At 39.7% G+C, this 16,274-nt stretch overlaps 1 protein-coding gene across 3 annotated transcripts in view; it reads left to right on the forward strand.

The window, feature by feature from the left end:
* The window catches only part of PCDH11X (protocadherin 11 X-linked), a 553,290-nt gene that overhangs the window by 84,475 nt on the left and 452,541 nt on the right, over positions 1-16,274 (forward strand). For all 3 annotated transcript variants that reach the window (XM_042480331.1, XM_042480332.1, XM_042480333.1), the window contains exon 2: positions 3,882-4,463. In XM_042480331.1, the coding sequence (XP_042336265.1) occupies positions 3,924-4,463 (540 nt within the window). In that variant the 5' untranslated portion in view covers positions 3,882-3,923. The remainder of the gene's footprint in view (positions 1-3,881; positions 4,464-16,274) is intronic.

Raw genomic sequence — 16,274 nt, forward strand, 5'->3', positions numbered from 1 at the left:
TTATTTAGTTAAATTCCAGTTTATGATTTAGTTAGGGTTTGTATATGAAACTTCTTTTACTTTTTACAATGGTCCGGCAATGAGAATGAAGACACAAAGTGATTGTTTGGGAGGGTGATACATGTCTATTGTTCCTGTTAGCCAACTGCAAGCAATAAGGCCAACAAGTTAATAGAAGCTGTGGTTAAGTACTGTGCATGATCTATGGGGTTCTTTCAACTTAGTGGATCAAAAGATATGCAGGATCTGGCATGAACAGTGCAAGGCTATATGGGTCTAGGAACTCATACAGGGTCATGAACTCCAATATTTTTGCATTGCCATATCCAAGCCATGATATAGTTGATTTAAAAAAACTAGCTTTAAGGGTTCATTCTTGTTTGCTATAAATGGAGGTACTGTTAATTGACATAAAAATGACCATCTAACTTCGATGGCAGTGGTTTCTGTTCCCATATCCTGATACAATTATTGCTACTAAAGTGATACCATATTTTGATTTTTTGGGGGTGTATATTATCACTCTTCTCTGACACACTAAGCAAAGATCAACAATCAAATACCTGTGCTAATATGAACACTGGTGGCACTTTTCTGCCATTTAAACACCGATTAGTACAACACTTCACATCAGTAAATGGCTGCTCACATGAGTTCACTATTTTAATCATTCTTATTTTATAGTATGTTGGATTTTGTTAAGCGTGATTTATATGGGCCATTCATTGCTGAATGAGTAATGCTGTATGAGGATAGCTCCGCAAAATAGAATACTGCAGATAGGAAAAGGCAATGGAAATGAAAAGGTGTGTGTGTGAATTAAGGAAATATGTTCCTTTTTATTTTATGGATGGATACACACATGCACACACACATATATTTTACAGAGAACATTTGGCTATATGTCTCTTAGGTTTGTGCAATTGGTTCCTTTATTATATACAATAATTTCCTATTTAAATTGTTCCTAAAAAGTGATTTAATATGACTACTCAGTGCAAATTGCTCCCATAGAGAAACAAAGCTAAGAGGCTTTGTCGAGGAAGGAAATAATTCTTTTTCCCTACATGCAGAAATTGTGTAGAGAAATGCATTTGTGTATGCATGTGGGAGATGTACTGGGCAAACTTCTACTAACTTCCCCTAGTTGGCAATTTTACTCATGCATCCAGGGCTAGCCGAATGAACTTTGCTGCCCAAAACGGATGGAACAACCTCATCCAGGCTCACGTTACCCAAAGCCAGCTGTGTTCTTTTGGCACATACGCTGCAGAGCCCACTGCTCCCTATCTCTGTCCCTAGAAGCAAAAATGCAGTAGGAGCAAACTGAATTCCTAATAAGGTGTTTCCCCTTCATAATTCCCAAATCTGCTTCCTGAGGTGGTGACCTCACTTTTCCTAATGGTAGGACCCACCAATTCTCATATCAGTTGATACTGGACATTGTTGTGTGTTCCTGCACCACCACATTGGGAGTAGAGGGCAAGAGAGACATGCCTGTGGAATGATGCTAACTAGACCTGGTGCAGTTGGTGTTTTGAAGAGTCAGGCTTGCACCCAATGGTCTGTCATCATTCCTCACCCTTAGTGTTTTCTATTGCAATTGATATGTTAATTTACTATGTTAATAGTAGAACTGCAAAGTTTGATTTGAGTGGTATAAAATTACAGGTGGCAAGCTGCAAACTGCAAAATGATTCCTATTTTTCTCTCATATAGAAGGGAATGCTTTCTCCAAGATCCTGCCTAGTGGTTTCTTTTCCCCCAACATGTCTCTGGACTGAGGCATTCTATATGAATGGCAGTGGTGAAGTGTGTAGGAGTGTCTAACAGCAACCATCAGATCTCTGGGGAAACTTTTCCCTTGAACAACTCCGTTGCATTCCTGAAATCATCTTTCTCTACGAAATTCAGAGATTTTAGATTAGCTCCAGGTGAAGTGTGGATGAGATGGTCTCTAGAAACATATGAGTTTTAAATCCAGACATAGTCATGTTTAGAGTAGATCTGTGAAATAAATTCTACTTTATGTTACTCATGAGTAACTTTTCACATTTATTTCAGTAGGTCTGCTTTGGCCATGATAAATTGAAATACAGCTTGTAGTATGCTTTTTGCTTCAGAACTATTACTTTCATCTTTATACATATTGGGTTAATTAACTAAGATGTATTTAATTCAGTGCTAACATTCTAATATATAATTTTAAAAGTTATCTTGCATTAGCTATCCATAATGAAGTTATCAGAAAAATAATAGCAACTGTCAACTGCATTTTGAATTTCAAACGCACATAAGGGGTTGATGTAGTTTATTTATGATGAAAGTATGGACTCAGTCCTTGAGCACTTAGATGGGTGTCCAGGGGTGCTGCAGTAGCTCTTAGCTCAAGATAGCTGATCCTGATGATAAATAACTAAGATAGGGAAGCAGTGAATTATGCCAACCTGTGGTATGATCAACATGACTCACAACAGTCCTAAATCTCCATCTAAAGAAATCAACTTCTTTTCCTTTTAATGGGAAAAAACCTACTGCCTCATATAAAAAACACTTGTTATTTTTTATACTTTTTGGAATCTCTATTACTTTTGAATGCATATCATCCACTCTTGGCTGAGTTTTACCAGATGGGTGTCACTCTGATTAGCTTTCCCTGCCAGACTAAATTCTCATATGAAAAGACAAATACAACCCACTATGCTTTTAAGAACTATTGGGCAGCTTTGCTTTCTCTGGCACTGAAGGCAGGTTTTATTTTTTAAAAATGAGTGCTTTTATGGTTATTATTTTTCTTAGGAAGGGGCCCACAAATCATTACCAAAGGAAATAATAGGCAGATGGTTGTCCATGGACCACATTCAAGGGCTGAGCATTGCCATTTTATTGGGTCTAGTATTCTTAAGAAGCAAGATTTCAAATTTTAGAACTTTCTGCATAGACCCAAAGCACTGCCTGATGTCATTTATGATATGCAGGAGACCACTGATTTCTTATTCCATCCCCAGCTTTACAGACATGGTGTCTAAACTGAAATTATGGAATGACAGTGTGGTGTAGTGCTTAAGAGTATTGTACTGAGACTTGAGCAATCTCAGATCTTATTCCACTGAACCACACAACTTACTGGTTAACCTTGAACTGGGCACTCTCTGTCTTTCAGAGCTGTTGTGAGGATAAAGTGAATATGAAGAGAGTCCATTCTACCTGGAACTTATTAGTGTGGAATATACCACTACTATGCTGGTCTTGCTACCTCCACTATAATTGAGAATTGTAAGGGGAGAAAGCATGTGTGTGGGGGGAGGAAGATGCTATTGCTAATCTAAGTTGGAAAAGATTTTATTATTTTCGTAGATATCTGCCATGGGAAAATATAAACTACATAACAAACCCAGGACATTTGAAAGTAGCCCTAGGATCCTTGAGCAAGCATAGGTTCTTTGAGGGAAGACTGTGACTCCCTGTTAGAGTGCTACATTCCCCTGGATATTGATCTCATTTTCTACTGCCCACAAATAATAATAATAGATAATAATAAATAATTTATTTGTATCCCACCCAATCAATGAGGAATCCAAGCCACTAACAACAATGGAATGAATGAATGTTTTATTCGGTCAATGACCAGCAAAACAGTGGAAGTACAATAAAAAATTCAATAAAAACAAATGAATCCCTTCCCATCCCCCCCAACCAGCTTCTGTGGCTGGCATCTTCAGGGAATACTGGCATGGAAGAGAGTTGGATATATATGATTTATCAAATAACTTGTCCATATTTAATTTTCCCATAAAGGTGGAGAAATCAATTTTAGGTTGTTGCTGTTTTCTCATTACATTTTTTAAAACGTATGTTCTTCTGTCTTCTTTATTTTCCAGCTCTTCTTGGTGTTTGGTTGAACAACCATAGCCATTCTGGAGATGGACTTGCTTTACAGGACCTACTTTTTGGCAGTCTTATTAGCCTGCGTCGTGTTCCAGTCTGGTGCTCAGGAGAAAAATTACACAGTTCGGGAGGAGCTGCCAGAAAATGTCCTAATTGGCAATTTGCTTAAGGATCTCAACTTGACCCTGGATCCTGATGTGCCCCTTTCATCACCTCTTCAGTTCAAGCTTGTGTACAAGACTGGAGATGTTCCACTTGTCCGTGTGGAGGAAAATACAGGAGAAATATTCACCACTGCCAACCGTATTGACAGAGAGAAACTTTGTTCTGGCATTTTTAGTGAGAACCGTTGTTTTTATGAAGTGGAAGTTGCTGTCTTGCCTGATGAAGTTTTCAGACTAGTTAAGATTAGGTTCCTGATTGAGGATATAAATGACAATGCCCCTCTTTTTCCATCAACGGTCATTAATATCTCCATCCCTGAGAACACAGCCATCAATTCCCGCTATTCTGTCCCATCTGCTGTTGATCCTGACATCGGAGTAAATGGCATCCAGCACTATGAACTCCTTAAGGTGAATGGTGGTCTTTTTCCTGGAAGATTAATCCACTCATTATTTCATTCTGTCATTATGAAAAGGGTTCTAAAAATTTCTAAAAGGGGAGTGAAAAGGAAAGGATGAAAGGATTAAAAAAGAAAAAGTGAAAACAAAATACGTTGGGTGGGAAATCAAATAGCATATTGGAACAAAAGCAGTTCAAGAGGTGTTTTTTTTTTAATGAACAGCTTTGTATTTTCTGCTCTTCCCCCTGCCCTGATGTTTCATCTGTAGCTTGTTGTTTCTAGAGGGACCTTATCAGGTATATGGCCTATTGTAGAATATGAGAGAACATTTCTGCTTGTGGGCTGCACCAAAATTATATTTGGCTTTGTATGTGTGTTTTCTGTCATTCAGAGCAATTTACTCACGAGGTTTGTGAACTCCCTCTTCATCTAAGCATGTCTGGGTAGTGCAGTGAAGGAAGAGATATGACAAAGACTCATCAGGCTCACAAGGGGAAAATGCAACCATTCCCACTATTATATATACCATGTAGCTTTTGGTATCTGCATTGAATTCCAGTTTGTTGGAGCTGTAGACATGGCAATTTGCCTATCGTTTGCATCCTATCATTTTGAAATGTCAAGAAATTCAATCAGTTTCTTTTCAGTGTCTTCTATTTTGGTATTACTTGGTTTATATTTGGAGAGCTGTTAGTCCTATCAGAGATTGCAGACATTTTTCTAACTTCACAGCACTTTTTTTATTTGTCTGTCAAGAAGAAGCTGGATGTAGGAATGTACTTAGTGAATGTGGCCAGCAGCTCTGGCAGTGAAGCATATGAAAGTGAACAAGGGAGCCCCGTGGAATAGAGATATGCAGTGAAGCAAATTAACATTCTTGGAGAAGCAAAGAGGAAGCCCTCTGTCTGACTGGTTCGATCAGCCCACTTTGGTAATGCTTGGGTAGGTTAATAGTAAAGGGAAATGAAAAGTTATTCATACAAAAAATGCAACTGTAGCAATGCCCTTTCTTTAGAAACAAGCAGAGCATTTGACATTACAAATAAGTGTGTGGTATGCTTGGCAGGGAAGACTGAGGAGTTTCTTTTTCTTTTCTTTTATTGTCCTGGTGAGAAAATCTGAAATGCAAACAGAGACATGGTGATATACACAAAGAAAAGCAATATGTTCAGGACAGAATGTAGTTAGGAAGTTTTATAGTTGGTAACTACCTGAAGGCACACAACAACAAAACAGAAAACAGGTGGGGCTCTAAATGATATCTTTGCTGTTTTTAGTAATGAGCACCTTACCAATATTAGGGGTTGTGGCACCTCATTCTTTTTTCCATAGGTGTAGGTGAAGTGATTCATGCCAGTCTATGAAACTTTTATTTCTGTTGTTGTTGTCATTGTCATCAGTGCTTATAATCTGCCTTTTCTGTAAGGCAGCTTACAATTTAGTTCAACTATAATGTAGCTGAAAAAATAGAAAAGGCAACATTAAAATAGGATCAAATGATCACAATGTTAAAACAATTAAAAACCTATAGCTTAAAAAGGATATTTTTTAAAAAAAAATAGTTCATTAAAAATAATACAATACCCTCTAACACCCTTTATTTAAAAAACCTTAGGCCCTAAAAACCTGTTTTACCTGTTGATTGAAGGATAGCAATCAGGAGGCCAGAATGCCAACCTTGGGAATGGAATTCCAAAGCATGGGGACAGCTACCAAGAAAGCCCAGCTCTCATCATCACCAGCCATGCCCAGGAAGTTAGTGAAACTAAGAAAATGGCCTCTCCTGAGGATCTCAGGTCCTGGACAGGCTCATTTAACACTCTGTTTGCAGCTGTATGTACCAGTTGAAGTCTCTGAACTCTCTTCAAAGGCAGCTCCATGTAGAGTGTGTTACACTAATCTGCACAGAAGCAGTATAGAAATGTAAATGTTATTGTTACTGCTAAATAAGGCATGTACCACTCTGGGCAGACTTCAGGTGTCTTTGGGAATGGACACAGTTGGCACACTAGTTTGAAGTGTGCAAAAGCACTCTTGACCCCCACAGAAACCTGGGCCTTCAGACTCAAGACTGAGTATGGGAATACACCCAAATTGTGAACAGGCATATTAAGGGAGACTGTACCCTACCCAACACAAGCTAAATCCGTATTTCCTCTCAATTGACTAGGATCACCTTCATCTTGGGGCTCGACCGATGGGCAGGAAGGGGCGGCGAGATGCTGCCCTTTTCTGCCATGGATTGGTACCATGGCAACCACACACTGCAGCAATGATTCACTCCCTCTTGGAAAGAAAAAGAAGCTGCTGTAAGCAGCTTCCTTGAAGGAGCGCCATAATGGTGCTCACGCACCATAATGATGCCCCTTCCGGCCAGCGCCCATGCGTTGCCCATGCGTCATCATGGCGTGCCTTGATGGCAGCTGAGCAGTGGACTAGGGTTCTTGGCTGTGTAGATGCTGAACCCTAGTCCACGTACAGGCTGGTGTAAACTGCCGGTTTGTAAGTGGCACTTGTCTGGATTATGCTACAGTTTGTTGGCCTCGCACAATCCATTACTGAACCATAAACATGGTTCAGAACTAGAAATGTTTCATTGGAATTCATTGGAAAATAAAAATAGAGTTGGGTGTCATTAGCATGCTGGTGCCACCAAACCCTAAACCTCCAGATGACCTCCTCCAACAGTTTCATGTACATGTTGAATAGTAAGAAGAGATAACCTCCAAGGACTGTTTGGACGAGGAGCCAAGCAGGAATCCTCCAGCACCAACTTATGGGTTTGTCCCTCCAGGAGAGTCTGGAGACACTGTAATACAGTCCCTCAAAGTCCCATCATAGTGAGATAGCCCAGATGTATACCATGGTTGATGGTATCAAAAACCTCCAGGAGGCCCAGCAGAACCAGAAAAGTCATGTAAGTCCTTAGGCAAGGTGATTTATGTTCCTTAACCATCCCTGAAACCAGAAAAATGAAGAAGAGTTCCCGCTTTACAACTGTTCCCTTGCCATTCCAATGGAGGGAACATTTACAGAATCAGATAAGTTTGAATCAGACCCTCAGATGTATTGTTGACTGTTCTGACTGACCTTGGCTTTCCAGTGGGTCAGCCAAATGCCATTCCTATATGAAGTCACTGTATGTCATTCCTATGTGAAGATGTCATTCCTATTTCTTGCAACCCAGTCATTCAAATGGAGATGTGCTTGGGTACTCTACTCATGAATCTTTTCCAGGTGTTTGCCATTAACTCATTGCTCTCTCCTTTGTATACATCTGTTCCATTTTTGGGAGCTTTTGTTCATCCATCTCCTTCTCATATGGAAGGGTAATGATGTCATCTTCTATGACTAATGCATTTCATTCCAAATTATTCCCTACAGGTGCAGGAGCTCATATGAACATATAAAGTCCCTCTATTTCCAAAGATTTCCTATTCATTTTTATAATTTCCCCCCTGCCTAGTGTGCATGGAACTTGTCCCTTCATTGACCTATGAACAATGTCTTTCTGTGTGAGAAAGCACAAACTTTGCATATGTTTTGTTTGCAGGTGATTATCTTCATCCTCAGGAAAACACTTCACAAATTTTCTTAATTTTCAGCACAGAACTACAAGATACATTTCTTTCCTGACCAATGTTTGTTGATTTAAATGTCTAGTTGGTATACTATCAGAAATTAGATGATTATATATTTTTATCAGTCACATTATCAAGATGCAGGTTCACTGGTTTAAAGTCCTTCCTGTATTTAGGATCTATGATAGAAAAACGATGAAAGATCAAACCTGTTTCCCCATGGACAAATGCATTAGATGTATTGCCACTTGGAAATAATGGGGGGAAACACCTCATAAATCATAGCTCTTCCTTGATTGCTTAGTAGGGACCAGTGTTCCCTATGCTGGCATTTCCTATTAACAGGTTGTCCTGAGGTTTTGACAACGTTCTGAAAAAAAGAAATTAATTAATTAATTAAATGGTTTTTGTTTTAGATTGACAGTAAATCTGCCTTTGTGAAATATTTATTTAAAATGATCCATGCTCTTGCATCACTGGATGAATATTCCATTCACCTGATTGTTCTGTCTTGAGGAGTTCTCAGTTTGTTTGTTTTTTAAAAAAAGGACCAAAAAGTGATTTTGCAACTCAGGGCTGAAAAAGCCAGCTTCCACATGGCTTGGGGGCATGGCAATTAGATGGGCCACACCTGCATCCAGGCAATGAAAACCCAGTCCAAAAAGGAGCATTTTTTTCAACTCCAATTTGGGTCCCCAGTGGAGGGCATCCTTGGGAGTGAGGCGGAGGGTGTCTTGGATGGGGGAAACTTCAAGCCACCCCTTTGCGCCAGTCTGTTTCCCCCCCCCTCACTTAGAGGGGATCCTTTAGGACAGAAGAAGCGCTTTGTCATCAATGAGGCATCAACATGAATGGGGATTCTGGAGCAGACGAGCTGCTAGATTGTTCTTTTTAAAAAGACTGAAAGGAATATGACCTTTATCAAGCAGAATAAAAGATATATTGGAGACTTTTAAAGTAATGGAAGCTTTGCTAATGAATGTACAGGGGAATAGAAATCATTTGTTAAAGTTACTTTGTAACAGAGTGTCAGCTTTGCTGAAATATTTAGCTAGTTAGCTACTAAAACAGATTTTGATTATATGACCCCTTTCAACACAGAAATAATGAAGGGGCAAACCTTTTGCCTTCAGACAAACACAGTACAGCTCTTGTCACTGAACAAGTAATGGTGGAAAGCCTCACAAAACATGGGAGGATACCACATGCTCTAGAACATGCTCTAGTTATCTAGTGTAATTGGGTTCATAGAGGGTTTTTGTTTTTTTAAAAGTAGGGGCCTCACCATAGCTTCTTTTAAATCAGCCAGCATTTCAACAGGCAACAGGGAGCCATCAGGAATCCATTTGGATCTGTAGGCTTCCTGGAGTGGACTGTCTTTACTGGCTCCTCACCATGCAGAGGTTTTGGGTTACAGTGATTCTAAATACCATTAGGTTGCAATCTGTCCATGACAATGGAACTATAGAAAGTTGCTCCAGATCCAGATCACCATCATCCTGTTCTGCCCAGAAAACTAGGTCCAGAGTGCATCATGCATCTTGGGTGGCACCAGATACTACTTGGGGCAACCCATAGTTATCATGGCAGGCATCAGTCTGTGCGGGAGATGTAGAGGAGGAGTATGAGAGAGAGAAAAAGGCAGGCCCTGACAGCAGCAAGCAGGTAAGCAAAAGCCTGAGGTGGTGGGGAAAATGCCTCTCTCTTCTCTGAAAGGTTGTGGTAATGCTGATGCTGGTTGTCTTTCATGTGTGTCTCTATATCTGGATACAAGGCTTTTATATTACGACAAATATTTGGGGTGCCCCCAGTGCACTGACACTTAATTTGTATCAGTTCTGTCTTCATTACATAATGTACCACATTCAGAGAGTATGTTTGGTAATGCAAAGGATTTGTCCTGCATATTGCTTTATTGCTGAACCTCTCCTCTTGTGATACCTTCTGTAAATGTGATCCCTGAAGTCCAATGATCTGTTTGCCACACATGGCTGTTAATTGCTTACATCAGCATTGTTTTGACAATAAGAGTTCAGCCAAAATAGCTAGATGCCTACCACAGCAGACCTGGTGCTTTCCAAGTGGACATTTAGCAAGTGATGAACTTTTCAACTCATTACATCATCAGTGCATTGCACTAAAGCCAATTTGAAGCAGACCTTTCCAAATACTCTATCAACATAATCTTTCTCTCTTTTTTCCTTTCTATTTTCAAATATGCTTAACAGTATTTGATGACTGCTTAAGTCTTGAGATGGCAAAGTGGTGATGGCGGAGTATGCTTGTGTGCTATCCAGCTAAACACGCCACATTGACCAACTGCATGCCGCATTTTTAAAGCTCATTTAACTTTATTTGAAAGTCGCACAACGATTTAAACTGGAAAAGGAGATGTGATTATATGATGAGGGATAATTGAAGCTTTTAGAAATGACTTTAATTAACCATTTTGATGGAGGAACAGATATTGAAAATAAAGTATATCTGCTAGAGAGAGAAAGTGATTAAAAGTAAAGTTTTATATTTTAGCTGTCTGCATCTGATGGATTATTGTGGACCAGTGGGTATATGATTTGTCATGCACTCAAGTGTTACTATTGAAAAAGAGCACAGTACAAAAACCTCAGTTCATTGATAGCTCTTACTGATTAAACAGGCAGTTGCCCTTCCTTAGCTTTCATGATTGGAAATTTATGTTTCTAGGTATGTGGAGATGCAATATATAAAAATATCTGATTATAGTTTGTAGTAGACAGGAGTACCACTCAGCAGGCTGGCTCTGTAGCTCTTAAAACAAGATTCATTTATATACTGCCTAAGCAGTTTACAACTGTAAGCTAATTTGCCCCAACAATCTGGGTACACATTTTAGTGACCTCGGAAGGATGCAAGCCTGAGTCAAGCTTGAGCCCCTTTGCTGCTCTTGAACTCGCAACCTTGTGGTTTTGAGTGAGTGGCTGCAGTACAGGCATTTAACCACTGCACCACCAGGGCTCTTTGATGTGTGCTTCAAGTCAGTTTTTGACATATAACGACTCTATGGCAATCCTGTCATGGAATTTTCTTGGCAAGAGTTATTCAGAGGAGGTTTGCCATTTCCTTCAGCTAGGGCTGAAAGAGTGTGACTTGCTCAAGATCACCCAAAGGGCTTCCATGGTTCAGTGAAGATTTGAACCCTGGTTTCCCACAGCCCTAACCCAGTACTCAAACCATTACACCACTCTTAACTCTTTACCCAAGACTAAATACGATTAAATGTAACAGGGATGACTTCTGAGCAAACATGCTTAGACTTGCACTCTTAATTTATCCAAATTGGACAGGATGTGAAATGTCTATTTATTTTGGAAGCAGAATTTGGGCACCCCTTTAATACAATTTTGATTAAACACAGAGTAAATCATGCTCTGTTGTTAACCAATAAGCAAAATATTTAAAGGCAGGCTGCTAAACATAACCAGTTGTTGTTGTGTCATTCTAATTCAATCAGCAGTGTGATTCCCCACAAGAATCTGCTTCAGATTCAATATATTCATGGACAGGCATATCATGCTGTGATATCTATTCCCCACAATGATTATAACAGCATTTTCTCTTAATTTCAAAGATCTGTAGCTCAGATTTATGGCACCACTTGCAACTTTGTGCAGTTTCTCCATCTCCAAAGCTTTTTTCAAAGTGGTGCTTTGAGCTATTTTCTAAGTACAGTGCTGGCCCAGAGAGCTGGAAATTGAACTAGCACTTTGCTTCTATATGGGCTAATTTGATTGCCTATTATAAGTGCTATATGTATGGAACATTTCTTGGCAGTGATGAACTTTCTACTGTCAGCTCCACAGAAAAATGCCCTTAAGCAACAAAACTGACCATCTCATCTGTTTTTGAAAAAATGTCCACGGACATTTTTTTAAAAATGGTATGTGGATATTTTATTCTTATTTGAAGCTGCATGCCCATGGATAAAGGTGGGTAACCATGGTAGAAGTGGGTGGCAATTTTTACTCTGTGCCCCATTCAAACTATACAGGTGAAGAATTATGCCCAGAAGTCACTCTGTGAGTGCAGCCTCAAATTTCCAGGGACACAGGGTTGTTGTTGTTGTTGTTTATTTTTGGTTACTGGGGATAGAAGTAACAGAAAGCTTATACTCTTGAATGGAGTGTTGACTTACTTTGTCTCAGAGGATAATTTGAGAATGAAAAGTCAACCTGGTTAGCAAATTAAAATAAGCTGGAGGTTAAAGCTTTTTGGAGGAGGGTCTGGAAAGTCTTGGGGTCTGCTGTTTCCCATTAGAGCAGGGATTGGGAAACAGCAGACCCCAAGACTGAGACAGAGTAAATCAACACTCCATTCAAGAGTATAATTTTTCCATTCTTCCTATCTCCAATAGCCAAAAATAAACAACAACAAAACACCTGTGTCCCTGGAAATTTGAGGCTGCATCCACAGAGTGACTTCTGGTTATAATTCTTGGCCTGTATAGTTTGAATGGGGCACAAGGCAAAAATTGGCACCCAAAAATTGGCACCACCCTCCCCATCGCCCTCCCAGGTCTTCAGCTGTCTCTGGGGAGGCACCTGAAAGCCCGGGAGGGCGGCAGACAAAGTTCTGCCCAAGAACATCCTGTGCCGGAAATCCTTTTAGTTTGGACACTCAGCCCCTGAAAGGTTCACCATCGCTGCCCTAGACTTTGGTACTCCCTCCCTAGAGAGGACAGAATGGGCCCTTTCTTGTTACTCTCTCCTTGCTTCAGGGCAAAGAGTTTTTTTTATTCAGACTGGCTTTTAAGTGAACCAAGGCTATTAATGCTGTATTGTTTATTATTTTAAAAATATGTTTATAATTTCTAGTTTAATTCAGTTTTAATATGACTTTTTGTACTGTATGTTTGAATTGAATTTTTTTTCAAGTGTAAGCCACCCTCAATCCTAGTCTTGAGGAAAAGGTGGGGTACAAAGTTAACAGGGAAACTGTAGGGTGCTGTTTGCAGATCACAACAGGAGCCCACTATGTGCCTTCAGCTCACTGTAGATTTGAAGTTTCCCATCCCAATTGCTTATGATCTTGGGTTGGTTTGCTGCCACTGTGGATAGTCATTGTGGGAGATTTGCTGGGTTCTCACGCACAGCTAGTGAGCAGCAGGTATATATACACATATCGACTGTAGATATTGTAAGCCTGAGATTATAGATTCATCTGGCTTGTGGTTAAATCTAACTTTATAACTCTTCAGTTATGAAAGAAATCACTGTTTATGAGCCAAGCTAGCAACCCTGATTCAAATTGATTGGACAATGGAAAATAACATCAGTGGAGAAGAGAGAAGGACATACAAAATTAATTTTTACAGCCCTTACGATATGATTTTTCTTCACCTTCTACTATCTCTGTTCAGAGCTATGTATTGTTGTTAATATTTGGGGCAGAGAAGAAGGGAGGGTATAGAAATACAAATGATGGATATTAGAGAATTCAGCTGCAAACACCATCCTCATGGCAAACATAGCAGCCTAAATGAATAATTCTACTCTGACTAGAAAATAAATTGAATTTCCTTTATAGCAGGTGCAGTATTTTTCAAAAAGCCTGATGCCATGTGAACATAGTGTATTATATTCCAAAGAGAGTTGGACTATGACTCCAAAGATTAGGGTTCGAATCCCTACTCGGCCATGGAAATCTACTTGGTGACCTTGGGCAAGGCAGACTCTCAGCCTCAGAGGAAGGCAATGGCAAACCCCTTGTGAACAAATCTTGCTAACACTGTGATAGGGTCACTATAGGTTGGAAACAAATTTGAGGGCACAGAACAAGAAACCACTCACATAAATAGAAAAGTCCCTTTCTTAATCCCGAATCAAAGGCAGCACTGAATTGCAGTGACCATAGCTCACATTGCTACAGCAGAAATTTATATGTGCAAAACCTCTTTTGCAGTGTGCTTCTGGGAGGGTGGAAGGACAGAGGGAAAGAAGAAAAACAATGAAATGGTATACTGGCCCTTTAAGTAGGTCACAAACAGCCTAAGGTAGCTGTTGTCAGCGTCCACCTTATGTAGAAAACAAAACCTGTCAATGTGAAGCTCCTCTACTTGCAAAGAGACTGTTATTAAAGCTGGCAGGACTTGTTGGAAATTATGAGCTTTGGCACAAATACAATTGGGTGACTGCTGCCTTCATTACTGCATTGGTATCAAAGGCCTCTGCTAAATATGAGGCAACTTATTAATACCCCAAAATGTTATCTGCTATGGGAAAGTGCAGTGAAAATTTTATTTGTGATGAAAAAACTGCATTTGTGTAACAACTTGTATAAGAAGATTCAAAGTACAGTATAACATCCACAGATTTAGTGTTACTCAGATCTAGGCAGCATAAAATGAGTTCACTTCTCATTTTCCTGCATTCATTTTTATTCTCATTTTAAAACTCCTGTTCTGTCTCCAGTATGTGACTTCGTAACTCTAGTGACCCAACGTGGTGGTGTAGTGCTTTGAGTGTTGGACTGTGACTCTGGAGACCAGGGTTCAAAACCTGGCTGAGGCATGTAAACCCACTGGGTGACCTTTGGTGAGTCACACTCTCTCAGCCTCAGAGGATGGCAGTGGCAAAAATCTTGTAAAATGTGAGCTAGACAAGGTAACTGTTACATGGATTTGAAATTGGTTAACCGGCCGAACCCAAAGGGTGCTCAACAATGGCTCCTTTTCATCCTGGAGAGAAGTGACCAGTGGGGTCCCACAGGGCTCTGTCCTGGGCCCAGTGCTATTCAACATCTTTATCAATGACTTGGAAGACAGAATTGGGGGCATACTTATCAAATTTGCAGATGACACCAAATTAGGAGGAGTAGCTAATACCCCAGAGGACAGGATCAAGATTCAGAATGACCTGAACAGACTAGAAAACTGGGCCAAAGCTAACAAAATGAATTTCAACACAGAAATGTAAAGTACTGCACTTAGGGTGGAAAAATGAAATGCACAGATATAGGATGGGGACACCTGGCTGAATGAAACTACATGTGAAAGGGATCTGGATGGCCCTTGTGGTCTCTTCCAACTCTGTGATTCCATGCATGTTAACACATTTGACATTTTAAAACATAGCTCTTTTAACTTTTAAAATTATTTCATTGTTTTTAATATGTTATATTTATACATGTTAATGGTGTATGTTTGTAAATTGGATTGTTTTAAATTTGTTGTTTGCTGCCTTGAGTTGCTATATTGGGAAAAAGGCAAGATATAAGTAAATAATAGTAATAGTAGTAATAGTAATATCAATAACAACAAAAACAACAACCAAACCCCAGTAAATAAGTATGGCCCGCTGTAAAACCATATAAAAATGAACGGAACTTTTCACTCATCCCTTCTGAGGAGCAGACACTAGGGTTGGATGGAAGCCATTATCATGCTATGCTACCACTCTTCTAACTGTGATGAAAGGTATCATTTCATTGTTCCTTGAAAAGTATTAGCAGGAGAGAGTTGCTAGCATGAGGAGGAATTTGACTCCTTTAGTGGAGAGGAGTGATATGAACTCTTCTCTTGGGCTATTTGTTCATGAGAAGTTTACCAAAGTAGGCTTTGCTCCATCTTTTTCCAATATGTGCTGTCAAGCACACAGTATTTAAAACAAGTTGTTTTCTTAAAAAAAATCAACACAAAATAACAAAAGTTTATGATATTCTCACATAGCTTTACTGAAAATGCTGAAAATCCCTGAGGAGAAAAACTAAGGAGTATTGTCCTATTGCTGTGAAAGATGTGTTCATAATTTAACGATGGCATGTTCACCCGGATGACCTCTACAACAGACAGACACAACTTGGGTTCTGCCCTGTCTGAGCACAGCTTAAGTGTTCTGCCTTTTCCAGTTCTTCATAAGTATGCTGCCCCTTTTGTTTCCAGCTTCAGGCTGGAAAAAGAAAGTTTATTGAGTCCTGAGTGGATCACTTTCTGGTCTGGAGCTTCACTTTGCCTCAGTCCATCACCATTTGTGCAGGCCTGCCCTGCAGGTATACCTGAGGCTGTTCACTGGTGTTCATATGGATGTTCTCTGTGTTTCAGCAACTGAATACATGTCTGATTATAGCCTTGAGTTTCCATTAACATTCATACTTCTTGGGCTCATGAGTTCAAGTTTTGACAGATCTCTTGTACTCTTTAGACATGAATTTTTAAAAAGACCATTATTGGCTATTCCCCAGTTTGCTAACTGAGTGTGCTGCAAACA

Source organism: Sceloporus undulatus, chromosome 7 (assembly GCF_019175285.1).
Source record: "Sceloporus undulatus isolate JIND9_A2432 ecotype Alabama chromosome 7, SceUnd_v1.1, whole genome shotgun sequence".
NCBI lineage: Eukaryota > Metazoa > Chordata > Lepidosauria > Squamata > Phrynosomatidae > Sceloporus > Sceloporus undulatus.